General features: G+C 38.9%; 2 protein-coding genes across 2 annotated transcripts; both read right to left on the reverse strand.

The window, feature by feature from the left end:
* Positions 1–3,692: 3,692 nt before the first annotated feature.
* LOC137099775 (ferritin, middle subunit-like) lies at positions 3,693–5,324 on the reverse strand. Its single transcript, XM_067477033.1, has 4 exons — positions 5,052–5,324; positions 4,423–4,569; positions 4,190–4,315; positions 3,693–4,100 (listed from the first exon to the last, which is right to left on the reverse strand). Exons 1-4 carry the CDS (start codon positions 5,151–5,153, stop codon positions 3,945–3,947), a joined length of 531 nt encoding a protein of 176 aa, XP_067333134.1. The 5' UTR covers positions 5,154–5,324; the 3' UTR covers positions 3,693–3,944.
* Positions 5,325–8,752: 3,428 nt separating this feature from the next.
* On the reverse strand, positions 8,753–10,156 carry LOC137099774 (ferritin, middle subunit-like). Its single transcript, XM_067477032.1, has 4 exons — positions 9,888–10,156; positions 9,400–9,546; positions 9,167–9,292; positions 8,753–9,077 (listed from the first exon to the last, which is right to left on the reverse strand). Exons 1-4 carry the CDS (start codon positions 9,987–9,989, stop codon positions 8,922–8,924), a joined length of 531 nt encoding a protein of 176 aa, XP_067333133.1. The 5' UTR covers positions 9,990–10,156; the 3' UTR covers positions 8,753–8,921.
* Between the last annotated feature and the right edge of the window lie 2,646 nt (positions 10,157–12,802).

A 12,802-nucleotide genomic window follows, 5' to 3' on the forward strand; every position in this document is an offset into this window, starting at 1 on the left:
AAAGCATACGTTATTTAGAAAAAGATTTCCTCTTTTCTGTGCTGATCTGATTATGATGAAAGGCAAATGTAGACATAATCAGATCTCAGTCCTCAACATTTCGGTGTGAAATAGTCTACACACCTCAGATGTAATAAAAGATTCAAGAAAAGACCTACAGGTTTTAGATTCACCGTGTATGTGTAGAATACTTACATACGCATGGGTTTGATTTGTCTGATCTTTCTTTACTGCAGAAACTGCAAAAGTACACATTTTTTTTCTTGCACATTGTCTCAGTGCTACTTTGTTTAAACATTTATATCAGTTTCTCAAGTAACAAAACAATGAATTAAATTCTTCTTATGTTCCCCTGAAAATTCACCATGTCTATCACTTTGTCACTCACTATGTCACTGTGAGCAGGAGACTGCAGCAAGGATATTTAAAAATAAAACAAACTAGATGGTAAAATGTGCCCAAAGAGAAATGTGTGAAATATGGCCTTTAACATTAGTCTTATGGAATATAATAAACAATATGTAGGGGGGTTACTTTAATTTACTGTTCTCACATACACTGAGATATACTCTTCTTGAATCTGATTACAGTAAAATCAGCAGAAGCTGTCATGCTGTCGTGGGGCTGCAGCTCAGTTGGCAAGGGAGTTGTCCACAGACCACAGGGTCAAAGTGTCCTTGGCCAAGACACCGAGCCCCACGTTGCTCCCGGTGGGTCAGGGAGCCCCTGCCATGGCAGCCAACCGCCACTGGTGTGTGAGGGTGTGTGTGAATGGGAATCAACATTTTAAGGCCCTTTGAATAAAAGCGCTATATTTATGTAGCCGTTTACCATCACCCTGTGCATTTCATGGTATTTCAGCCACCTGAGCTCAGGTAACATGGGCGTTAATTCATTTGTTCTGAGCTGCTGAGAGTAACCACCTGTAATGCTGAAAAACCGTTCTGCACTTTAAAGTGACAAAAGAAAATGAAAATTGAATTGTTGAATTCATTAGTTTATTAGTGTCTGTGCATAGAGGTGAACTGTGAATCTGGCGTTTGTCACGAATGCCCTTGGCTTGTCCAAAATGTCTTTTATCTTAAAGCACACAAAAGCACGTGCAGCTGTAAATGGGTAAATTATGTAACAGCCATGAATATTTTGATCACATCAGTGGTGATACGCTAAGTACCTTTTCAGGTTTTTCTTTTTAATGTCATGAAGCCACTGAGATTTTTAGGCTTTTGTTAAACTGTCTCACAACTGTTTTTTAACAAACACTGCTCATACATGTACAGTTGGGCATCTATAAAACCTACTTTTATATCAGTTAGTTTAGTCAGCTTTTTTTCTCTGACAAATCCACCATACAACATCTTAAAAACTGCTGATCCAGCATCTACAATGAGCGAGTAATGTCTGACAATTCAGTTAAATGCTGTCTGAACGATCATTTTAATTCTCCTGTTGATGGTAACTTAAAATCAACAATAAATTCTTAAAATATTGGCCACCGTTAGCCAAAGAAATGGATCCTGTGTAGATTCTGAGCAACTATGTTAATAGCTGCAAAATCTCCCACTGATTTTTGTCAACCATCTCCAACTGAACGGATGTTTTCATTAAGCATAAACAGATGAAAATGCATATTTTGACTGTTTTGTGAAATGGAACGCACACCAGTACAAACTATCAGAATAAGCATAGAATAAACCATCAAACATTGGCTGTATAATACCATAAACCAACTATTAAACTGAATTTGACACTTCAAAATAGTGATTTCCAAATTATGTAATATTTTGTTTTTATAATTACAAAACAGGCCTTTTTTTTAATTATTTCACAAAGTGTGTAAACATATCCAGTTCATATGACTCATTGTACTGTAGTTGCCATTGTGACTCAACCGTTTAGACAGTGTCCTCATGTCTGCTGTTAATACCTAGTGCAGTGTCACGCAACTAGATTAGTGAGTTCAGTGTAAAGCAGTTTTTTGTTGACCTGAGGATTTTTCTTTTTTTTCTGTCATTGTGTGACTCAGCACAGTTTGCAGAAAAAAGAGGAACAAAAAACATTTTACCATGAATCAATAGCTTGTATACATTTTTAAGTGGTGTCGTTTGCAGTGGTAAGAATCACAAGTTACCAGCTTGTATCCATATAATGTAAATATTAAATTACAATATAATCCATACTGACGTACATCTTATTCAGTTTATTGATTCTGAATATCTTTTGCACAAGTGTGTCATCAGCAAATGAAAACCTGTTACCGTTTTCTGAAATGAACATGGTGTCAGACAGTTAAATAACTAGACGGGTAAATCCAGTTTTTAGAGATCTGAACGGTTGCTTCTGAAAGGACACTTGGCATTAAATTACTTCAGGATTTTAATTTCAGTAAAAGTGGTGTGAATGCACCCAGAGACTGTGGGGCCCGGGCAGGCCCCCAATGACAGCATGTGAATGTTCAGACAAAACTGTCCACCTGTAAAATGAGACTACGTAGGTCATTTGAATGAGCAGGAAAAAACTCCCAACACAGAGATGTTGCTGTGGGGCAACACACATACCACCACCTGGTCTTTAGACATAAAAACATTTCCAAAAGGACGTGAGGTGGGTAGATGGGTCAACGAAGCAGAGGAGTTTGAGTCCAGTGTAAAACTTGACAATCTTTGTAAAAAAAGCAGTGAATTTACGATATAAGACTTTTTATTTGTTTCTAACCGTGTTTATTTAATGTCTAAACCGGATCTGGATATCTTTGTGCCTAAACCCAACTAAACCACTGTGCGCATTTAGAATCCAGTCTTTTTTACTGTCGAGGACAAGAAATACTGTTACAGTTACACCAGCCATCATTTCGGTGAAATTGTAGGTAGCTTTGATTAGAGAGTTCTGTCATCCTGTCCACTTCCCTATGAGACTTTTTCACTTCATACAGTACGTTATTGCTTTAGGTGTCAAATATTGACACATCAGTTTCCATTGTACTGTACTGAAAGCGCCAATTGTCAACCACAGATGTGAACGGATACCATACGCACGCAGCATATAATGCAGAAGGACTGGACAAAGAGGCAGTTTTTGGTATCTGGAGAATGAGAACAGGCTGCCAATTCAAAAACCCCATTGCTTTAAAAGTTGCTCATTTGGTTGGATTCATGAAAGCATTTCTTAACATAAAGCATTTATTCACAGGCAATAATAGACACATGACCAACACGAAACTCCAGCTTAAAAATTTTATTCAATTGCAATGTTTGTCAAAAAATGTTAAATGGAGGCTCATGAGTAGGTACAAAGTGTAACCTGTAAAAGCAATTATTCAAAATTACACTCTCATTACTGACTCCACTACAACATCTGACAATTTTGAAGGTTAATCCGATTAGACATTATTGTGCTCAATGAAGGAGAATTGGGGCAGAAGCCTGTTTGGATTCAAGACCAGGCTCAAGTCCCGTCATAGCTGTGATGTGATATAAAAGCCTTGATGTCATGTTAGCACTAACACATCTGTAGATCTTGTGTCATTACCCACCGAGTGATGGAATATTTAGGATCAAGTATTTCTCAAGTACTGTGGGTAATCTTAGATTTATTTTAGATGCTGGCTTATGGCTTTCATGCCTCTAAATAAAATCAGTTCCAAAGTTTTATAATTTTGAAGACTGATAAGACAGAAGATGCAGACACCAAAATCCAGCTCAAAAGGTTTATTCAGACAGATTAGAAACATTCAGTCAGTGTTAAAATGTCACAAGAGGAGGCTTCTTAGCAAGTGACATAGCGGTACACTTCAACATGCATCTTTCTATGACATTTCAAACAAACCCCACAACAACAGTACATTATAAATTAATCAGACTAGTTAGGATTATGCTCAGTGAATGAAGAACAAGAGCAGAAGCCTGTGCAGAGCAGAGTCCAGACTCAATTCTGGGCCTTTGTGTTTAGCTCTTCTCCCCCAGGGTGTGCTTGTCAAACAGGTACTCTGCCATCTTGTTCTTGTCGGCATCCATCTTGGTGAGGTTGGTGATGTAGTCGCCCAGCTTCTTGATGAACTCCACCTGTTCGTTCAGGTAGTGGGTCTCCAGGAAGTCACACAGCTGAGGAAAAGACCAAACAATAATCACTGGTTTGCTACAGACAGAATCTTCCAACACATTCTAATGAGGTTTGTCATCGTCCAACTTACATGAGGATCCTGATGCTGAGACGCCAGCTTGTGCAGGTCCAGCAGAGCCTGGTTTACAGTCTTCTCCAGCTGCAGGGCGCACTGCATGGCCTCCAGACCGCTCCCCCACTCATCACGATCTGGTTTCTATGGAAGAAATTTAAAGAAGACTAAGCCTTTGTTCACACAGTATCCATGTTCAATTTATATAACGTTACTGTTGTCCATCACACACAGCCTCAAACTTTACGGACCTTCACGTCCTGGAGGAAGATGCGTCCTCCTCTCTTGTTCTGGAAGGACAGCAGCTTCTCAGCGTGCTCCCTCTCTTCATGACTTTCCTCCTTGAAGAAATGGGCAAAGCCTGGGAGGGCAACATCATCACGGGAGAAGTAGAAGCCCTGGGAGGGACAGAGACGGGACAAAAATTATTAGAAGACAACACCCAGTATTACTTGCAAGGAAACATGTGAGCAGATATTACGGAAACCGTTATTAGAAATGACATCAGAAGTGGTACATGACTCATGTCTTTGCATAGTCTAATCTGTTTAGTGTGGCTGGTTTAGACACAGAAGCCCCAAGCAAGATAAATGTAATGCAGAACCTTTAATACAATGAAGATGATAAGGAAAAAAAAAAACCCACACCTTTTATCTGGCAACCTGCCAATCAACTTCAGCTTGAACTCAAATGATGCAATAGCGCTTTATTTTTAAAGTACGTTAATTAGCAGCTGTATTTAATAACAAAGCATTTTAGTTTTAACCTGAACCTAATGTCAGCAGAGGATAAAATATCAAGATATTGCACAGCATAAGCTCATCACACACACACACACACACACACCAGAAGTAAAAGGATCAAGTGTTGTTCCTCTCACCATGGAAGTGTAGGTGTAGGAGGCAAACAGCTCCAAGTTGACCATCCGGTTGATGGCGGCCTCGCAGTCGCGGTGGTAGTTCTGACGCACTTGAGACTCCATTTCTGCTGGTGTTTTTCTCCTTTTGTTAACAAAACAGTACAAAAATAGAGCTTTAGGTCTTAAGCTAGTTTTCAAGTAGAAATTTGCCTGCGGGTCGAAGAAAGAAGTTCCGTTCAATCACTGTTGAAGCAAGAACTTTATTGTTTCTCTGCCCTGCTGTGAAGTACAGAGAAGCACTTTGCTGTATTTATACCCCACTGCAGACCACGTGACAGATGTTACATCACTCTGCAATTTTCAACCAATCACTGAGCTCAGGTATCACCTGACAGTGGCTCAGGTGTGAGATAAGAGAAGTGTAATGTTTTATTAATTTATTCTGACCTGCTGACAAGCAGCCACATGCAGTGACAAAGCACTTTTCCGCAGAGACTAAACTGCATCATATCTGAATAGAAGTTTTATTTCTTAATTGATGTTTCCCTTCATTCCCTCATATGTAACAGTTATAATATAGAACTATAAATATTTCACATAGTACGTTACAGCTTGATAACCAGGGTAATAGCTGGTGATGTTTCAGAAATAATGAGGTAATATAGGGCTAATATCCAGGTAACAGCATGGTAATACAAAGCAACAGGGCTGTAATATTTCTGTAATAACAATGTTATGCCAAAAAAGTCTCAGTACGACACACTAGGTGTGTCCTTTTGATAACCTAATTTTTCTAGACTTTACATTTTACTTTAACACTACTACTTTAGGATACCATGACTTTTGTCAGCGTTAAACTGTACAAAGCTGAAACAGCACTGTGGGACAGCACTTGTGTAGCTGTGTGTGGTGTCACCTGACTATGTCATGTAGATCTAAAGGGCCTGTCAGTGTGGACAGGTGCTTAGTGCAGTACTTTGTTAGGAAACAAAACTGGATCTGCATTATTTTAATCTCTATTCATACAATTACCCGAATCTCTTCATGGTTCAATTTAAAATATAATCCTAACTATAAAATAAAATTTATATCGCCAAGATACTTAACCAGTGGTTTCAGTATAAGTTAAATTGCACATATTTATGCTCGTATTTTATTATTTTTACATCTCTTGTGGAAAGTTTCACTGCAGTGATGCTCTGAAAGCTGCTTTATCATTATAAATTCTATAAATTATTATAAATAATTTGCAAATCATTGCATTTTCTTTTTTTATGGAGCATTTAGACAACGTCCCAACCTTTCTGGTTTATAGAAACTCACATGATACAGATTAATCTGCTCTTTACAGGTTGATTATTTTCTCTGATCCATCTGGAAATTATCCCTCAACCTGTATGGAAAAGCGTTAAAGTTAAAGATGTTTTTGCTGTAAACTAAATCTTCAGATCATCAGAAAACCCACCATGCACATCCTTCGAGGTGTCTGTAGTGTACACAGAACACCTGTAAGAAAAGCAGAATGAGCTGTCATGTATTTACGGAACATTGTGTTGTTACAGCACCATGTGTGGCTATAACCAGTGTAACCGTTACTCGCTAACAAGAAACAGCATCCATGCCTCTGCTGTGCTGTGTCATGTCACTCAACCTGTGAGTTCAGCACAAAGTTGTATCAGGTTCAGCTGACGATTTTGCCTGTAACTGTTGTGACTCAGCGTTCCACAGATTCAAAGCCACCTGGGGCCTTTTCTCTTCCTGTGATTGTGACCGAGAGTGAGAGGAAGCTGGGTAACCAAGAAAACATCTGACTAGGTTGATAGATCGAGCCACTGTAAGAGAAAAATAAAAGAAACAAGGGAATTTAAAAAAAAAACTGAGTCAGTAGCTTAACATGACTTACTGAAAACTGTATACTTTAACCAAAGTATCCAAAAAATAAGAAGTAACCAGTTTTAATCAACTCTACAGTGCCGCCACTGTGAATCAGCGATGTAAAGTAATTCCACAGCAGAGAAAACACCACGAAGTGCCGTCAGAGGTGCCCCCACATCGAAGAAATTAAAAAAGAGCCCTCACAGGAGAATATGTTACCCGTTAAGGTGTATCCAGAGTAGAGCAAATGTAATGAGTTACCACTACAGTTAACAAAATAAAACAAAGTGGCCCCACAGAGAAAGCATCGCTTTTCTCTGCTGATATCAGGTGCCCTTTTTTTATAGCTCTGCCCCTCGGAAAGCCTGAGTCTGCAACTGGTTTTAAGTGCGTTCAGCCCCATAACTGCAAACATTTCTGTATATTTTAGTTAAGTGTCAACATTCTCTGTTAACCCAGAGTTTGTTTCCACTTAATATAAAATACTACTTAAAATATAGAGTTTGACTGCATTAGTTATCAAATCTTAGTATACTGCAATATTATTAAAACCTCTGTGTGTTTACTAGCATCTTTGAGTTTAACAGACTTACAATAAATACATGCAGCTGTTTATTGACTAATTCAACATATCTGGGCATCATGAGATGAAGTTTCTAGACAAAGAAAATGACCACTATGTTCACCATTTTCACAGCAGTGGCCAGACTGGAGCTAGTGTTGAGCTTGGGGTGGCTCAGAATGCAGCAATAAATGATTATAAGGTGGCTGCCATGCAAGGTGCTCCCCTGACCCACTGGGAGCAACTTGGGGTTCAGTGTCTTGCCCAAAGACACTTTGACATGTAGCCAGGAGTAGGGATTAAACCACTGACCAAAGGGTCAGTGGGTAACTGCCTTACCACCTGAGCAACAGCCGCCCCGCAGACTTTAATAAGCCTCCCTCTACAACCACCCTGCTCCTTAACAGTTACATGGTAAGGTATTAAATGTTATTTGTCAGTACAATATAAACTATTTAGAAGGCTCAGTGATTCCAGTTCAAATGTGCAAGCAAATATTTGGTCCACTGGTCAAATGAGATACAAGACATGTTAATGTATCAGAGGGCAAAAGAGGTAATAAAAAAACATTTTCTCCTGATCTGCTTCTCATGTGCTTCTCAAAGCACTGCAGAAAGCACCTGAGAGAAGACCACACTGGGGACACTCTCACAGCTGGAATCACTTTTAATTTGCGTAACCAGGTCATATGTTCCATACACACAAGCAAGAAAACCTGTTAGGCTGCTCAGAAATGACTGTAATGGCACCAATGTCACAAGCTGTTTGGGCAAATATAGATGTTTGTTTCTAACATGACAGCTGTCACTATTTCCACATTGTGCTCCACTGAACCACTCTTCATTTGTATAAGAGCAGCAATGAAGAAATTGAGCAAAATGACTTGAGTTACATTTTGTGGATGAACATCTGGCATTTCGTTTGTGCAGACGTTAATAAATTGAATATGTCTTAATGTTCCTGCTAAAAAAAGTGCACCTGAAACTGTTTGCAGTGGATATGACTTGCCAGAGAGGCCATGGTTGACTAATAGAAACAGGGAATAAAAAAAAATATAAACACTTTCCTAGTACAAAAAAGAAAGTAAGTCTGCTCTACATACTTCTTACATTACTGCTTTTAGGCATCAAGAGTTTACACACCAAGAAACACTTAATGAGGTGATCATGTGCTTTTAAAGAAATTAAACCTTTCAATAATCTTTCCCTAAAGATAAATTGCCAGATGCGTGTTTGGATGTGTAAACATACTGGCCAGTAAAAATAGATTCAGACAGATACCAAAGTCCAGCTCAATAAGTTTATTCTGACAGATTACAGTCACAATGGTAAAAATGTTGTGAGGTTTACAGCATTTCCTGAGAACTTTATATTTTAAGCAGTGGTCAGTGAATGACGAACTAAAGCAAAAGCCTTTGTACTTCTGAAGCCAGATTCAATTCTGGGCCTTTGTGTTTAGCTCTTCTCCCCCAGGGTGTGCTTGTCAAACAGGTACTCTGCCATCTTGTTCTTGTCCGCATCCATCTTGGTGAGGTTGGTGATGTAGTCGCCCAGCTTCTTGATGAACTCCACCTGTTCGTTCAGGTAGTGGGTCTCCAGGAAGTCACACAGCTGAGGAAAAGACCAAACAATAATCACTGGTTTGCTACAGATATAATCTTCCAACACATTCTAATGAGGTTTGTCATCGTCCAACTTACATGAGGATCCTGATGCTGAGACGCCAGCTTGTGCAGGTCCAGCAGAGCCTGGTTTACAGTCTTCTCCAGCTGCAGGGCGCACTGCATGGCCTCCAGACCGCTCCCCCACTCATCACGATCTGGTTTCTATGGAAGAAATTTAAAGAAGACTAAGCCTTTGTTCACACAGTATCCATGTTCAATTCATATAACATTACTGTTGTCCATCACACACAGCCTCAAACTGTACGGACCTTGACGTCCTGGAGGAAGATGCGTCCTCCTCTCTTGTTCTGGAAGGACAGCAGCTTCTCAGCGTGCTCCCTCTCTTCATGACTTTCCTCCTTGAAGAAATGGGCAAAGCCTGGGAGGGCAACATCATCACGGGAGAAGTAGAAGCCCTGGGAGGGACAGAGACAGGACGGAAACTGTTATTAGAAACACTCCAGCTCTGCAATGAAGGGGCAGTGCAGCACATGAGTCATGTCTCTGCATTGTCTGTTTGGTTAAGAGACAAACAAGCAGAGCATGACACAGCACTTTTCCACGCTGAGGATGGAGGCGATTAAAACAAAAGGCCGCTACAACAGTGTGTTCAATTTTAAGGTAAACACAACCAATTACTTTACATTTGCATTAAAAATCAATACCGTTAGGTTTTAACATTAACCTAATGTTAAGAGGATACACTACTAAGACATCACACACCAGAAGTAAAAGGATCAAGTGTTGTTCCTCTCACCATGGAAGTGTAGGTGTAGGAGGCAAACAGCTCCAAGTTGACCATCCGGTTGATGGCGGCCTCGCACTCGCGGTGGTAGTTCTGACGCACTTGAGACTCCATTTCTGCTGGTGTTTTTCTCCTTTTTTTAACAAAACGGTACAAAAATAGAGCTTAAGGTAGTGTTCAAGTAGAAATTTGCCTGCGGGTCGAAGGACGAAGTTCCGTTCAATCACTGTTGAAGCAAGAACTCCTTTGTTCTTTTCCCTGCTGTGAAATGGCAGAAGTGTCGCTTTCTGTATTTATACGCTACTGCGGACCACGTGACGGATGTCACGTCACTGTGCATATTTCAGCCAATCACTGAGCTCAGCTATTACATAAGCGTGCCCCAGGTGGAAGATAAGACAAGTTTAATGTTTATTAATTTATTCTGACCTGCTGACAGCAGCCAGTTGCAATGACGAAGCACTTTTGCAATTTGTAGAAAATAAACGGAGACTAAAACAGTCCAAATAAATAAATTATGAAATACACCAACATAAATTTATTTTTTTCCTAAATGTATTCTCTAAAATTTATAAAGGTACAATAAAATACCATTGGGTGTGGTTTCAGTTGGATCTCACCCAAATAACAAACCACCTTTATGCTTTGTAGAGTTTGGTCTTTTTAGTATTACTGACAGTATTGACCCCATAGGGAAATTGGGTAATGGACATTCATCTCATATTATATCAGGAAATGCCACCTGATCTAATTTATACTTAAATTGATATTTATTTGTATTATTTCTGAATCCAAAGTGGGCCACCTAAATGTCAGGGATGTCAGATAACTAAAAAAATCAGAAACAATACATTGAGAGCACAGATGAACTAGTTCATTGGAACAGTCAGTTAGTAATGTGTTTGCACTGCAATTATGTGAGTAGGTGTAAGCATGTGCCTTTTTTACCTCAAACAGTTTTGTTTCAATGCAGTCATAAAGTCTCTGTGGGTGCATTGTGCTGCTGAAAATGTTATTGAGATAATGAGACTGTAATCTTTGTTATTTCCAATAAGCTACTGTAACTGGAGTATTGGATTGTAGACTAACACTAACCAGACATAGAACTTTTTAAATGTTATTGTACAACTGTTGTTATGCAGAGACATTATTAAAGTCAACTTGTTGAAGTCTGCATGAAAGGATTCTCATATAATGAATACAGTACCTGTAATGTTTGTTTACACCGATCGGCCACAACATTAATACATTATCATAATCAATATTGTTGAAAATACATTGTTTTCTTAGTGGAGTCCTTTAACATTTATATTTAACATTCTGCTTAGTACTTTCATCTGAGTAAAAGACTTGAAGTGATACTTGGAATTGGTGGAATTTTTTTTTAGGTCAATACCTGCATTTTTACTTGAGCACTGAGTTTGTGTACTTCTATCCTTCTTCTATGCCATTTCTGATGATCTCACTGTGTGATGGGTTAATTTTATCTTACCTGAATTAACTCTCGTGTTGACTTGTGATCTGAGATTTTTGTCAATTAATATATTCAGTAATACAATTAAAGTAACAATAATTTGCAGTAATGGCCAAAGATAATGTGTAAACACTGAGAAGCTTTTAGTGTTACCAGCTACAAAAGCTAGAGGCCGACTGATCTTACAATAGTTGCATCAGACACATGAGTCTCAAGGTTTAACTAAGGCTGAAATTTTATCACATTAGCCAGCATTTAATTTGAAATGCATGCACTCTGAATTATTGATTTTTTCCACCTTGGACACCCTGGTGTGATCACATCTTGTCTTACCCATATTCTTTACATTGTACTTGGGTTTGTGCTACAGTCTCCCACATTCGCCAGCTTCACATGACACTTCTCTTTCCAGTATGACCATTTCTTCTGATGTCAAATCCCTGAACCTGCATTAAAAGTTAACATGAGTTAAAGACGCTATCTATGTTGAACAAATGTTGGCATAAACAGCTGACCATGCATGTCTCAAAACTTGAGCTTGCTGTGTAAATTAGTGTCCACACCACATTTGGTAAAACTTGTACCCCTGCAATTTTCAGATCTGCTGTCAGTACCACTCGAATCCCCTTAAGTAAAATTAGAAAGGCTAAGCAGAAAAGAAATCCAACATGGTATAAGCTGTTATGCATTTATTGTTTATTCTATAAACTTACTATAAAACTGATTTCACTGCTTAAGCAGGACATGCACTTGTACTTACAGGGCAGTGTGTGGATATTCCCACTTTGTTTTACATTCCCATACTGTAACTGCCAGTGTGAATCAAGTACGTAGACAGCAGCCTTACCTCATTAATATGCTGTGCTGTATCCTGTAACACAACAAAGTATTTTGCTGTCAAGCTGTGACTCAGCTCATTCCACAGCTTTAAGATCATCCTTCCTGTTTTTTTTTTTCAGTTTTCTTCCATCAGTGTTGCAATGAGGGGAAGGAGGGTTGTGACGGAAGAAACATCTGACTAACAGTCAGGGAGGAGGATTGTGGGTTTACCTCAGTGCTCTGCTGGATGGAGCCAGTTTGGGAGAAGAGAACAAGGAACAAGAAAATAAAAAACAGGAACCAATAACTGGACATGATTAAGTGAAAAAACATTTATACAGTTTTTCTATTCAATGTTAAAACTATATGCTGTAGCATTAGTTTTTAAGAGTGTATAAATTAATCATTGAGCTTTTAAATAGCAACTTTTATACAAATGTGTAAAACAGCATCATGTTGGTCATTATTTGCAGGCAAATGAAAATTTGAAAGTGTGTTTGACAAATCAGAATCTCCTCTGTGAAGAGGTCAAGATTGATTAACTATCTGTATGATGTAGGAAGTTGACCCCTTTTTTTTTTCTTTTTTTTTCTGGCTTATCCCGTAATTTCATGGTCGCCACAGCGGATCATTG

This window comes from Channa argus, chromosome 15, assembly GCF_033026475.1.
Source record: "Channa argus isolate prfri chromosome 15, Channa argus male v1.0, whole genome shotgun sequence".
Classification (NCBI taxonomy): Eukaryota; Metazoa; Chordata; class Actinopteri; order Anabantiformes; family Channidae; genus Channa; species Channa argus.

Excerpts from the sequence above, each read along its gene's own strand:
- LOC137099775 (XM_067477033.1), bottom strand. The coding sequence starts at position 5,153 with ATGGAGTCTCAAGTGCGTCAGAACTACCACCGCGACTGCGAGGCCGCC. Across the intron at positions 4,570-5,051 it reads CCTACACCTACACTTCCATG|GGCTTCTACTTCTCCCGTGA; the intron begins GTGAGAGGAACA and ends TGTCCCTCCCAG. Across the intron at positions 4,101-4,189 it reads CTCAGCATCAGGATCCTCAT|CTGTGTGACTTCCTGGAGAC; the intron begins GTAAGTTGGACG and ends TCTTTTCCTCAG.
- LOC137099774 (XM_067477032.1), bottom strand. The coding sequence starts at position 9,989 with ATGGAGTCTCAAGTGCGTCAGAACTACCACCGCGAGTGCGAGGCCGCC. Across the intron at positions 9,547-9,887 it reads CCTACACCTACACTTCCATG|GGCTTCTACTTCTCCCGTGA; the intron begins GTGAGAGGAACA and ends TGTCCCTCCCAG. Across the intron at positions 9,078-9,166 it reads CTCAGCATCAGGATCCTCAT|CTGTGTGACTTCCTGGAGAC; the intron begins GTAAGTTGGACG and ends TCTTTTCCTCAG.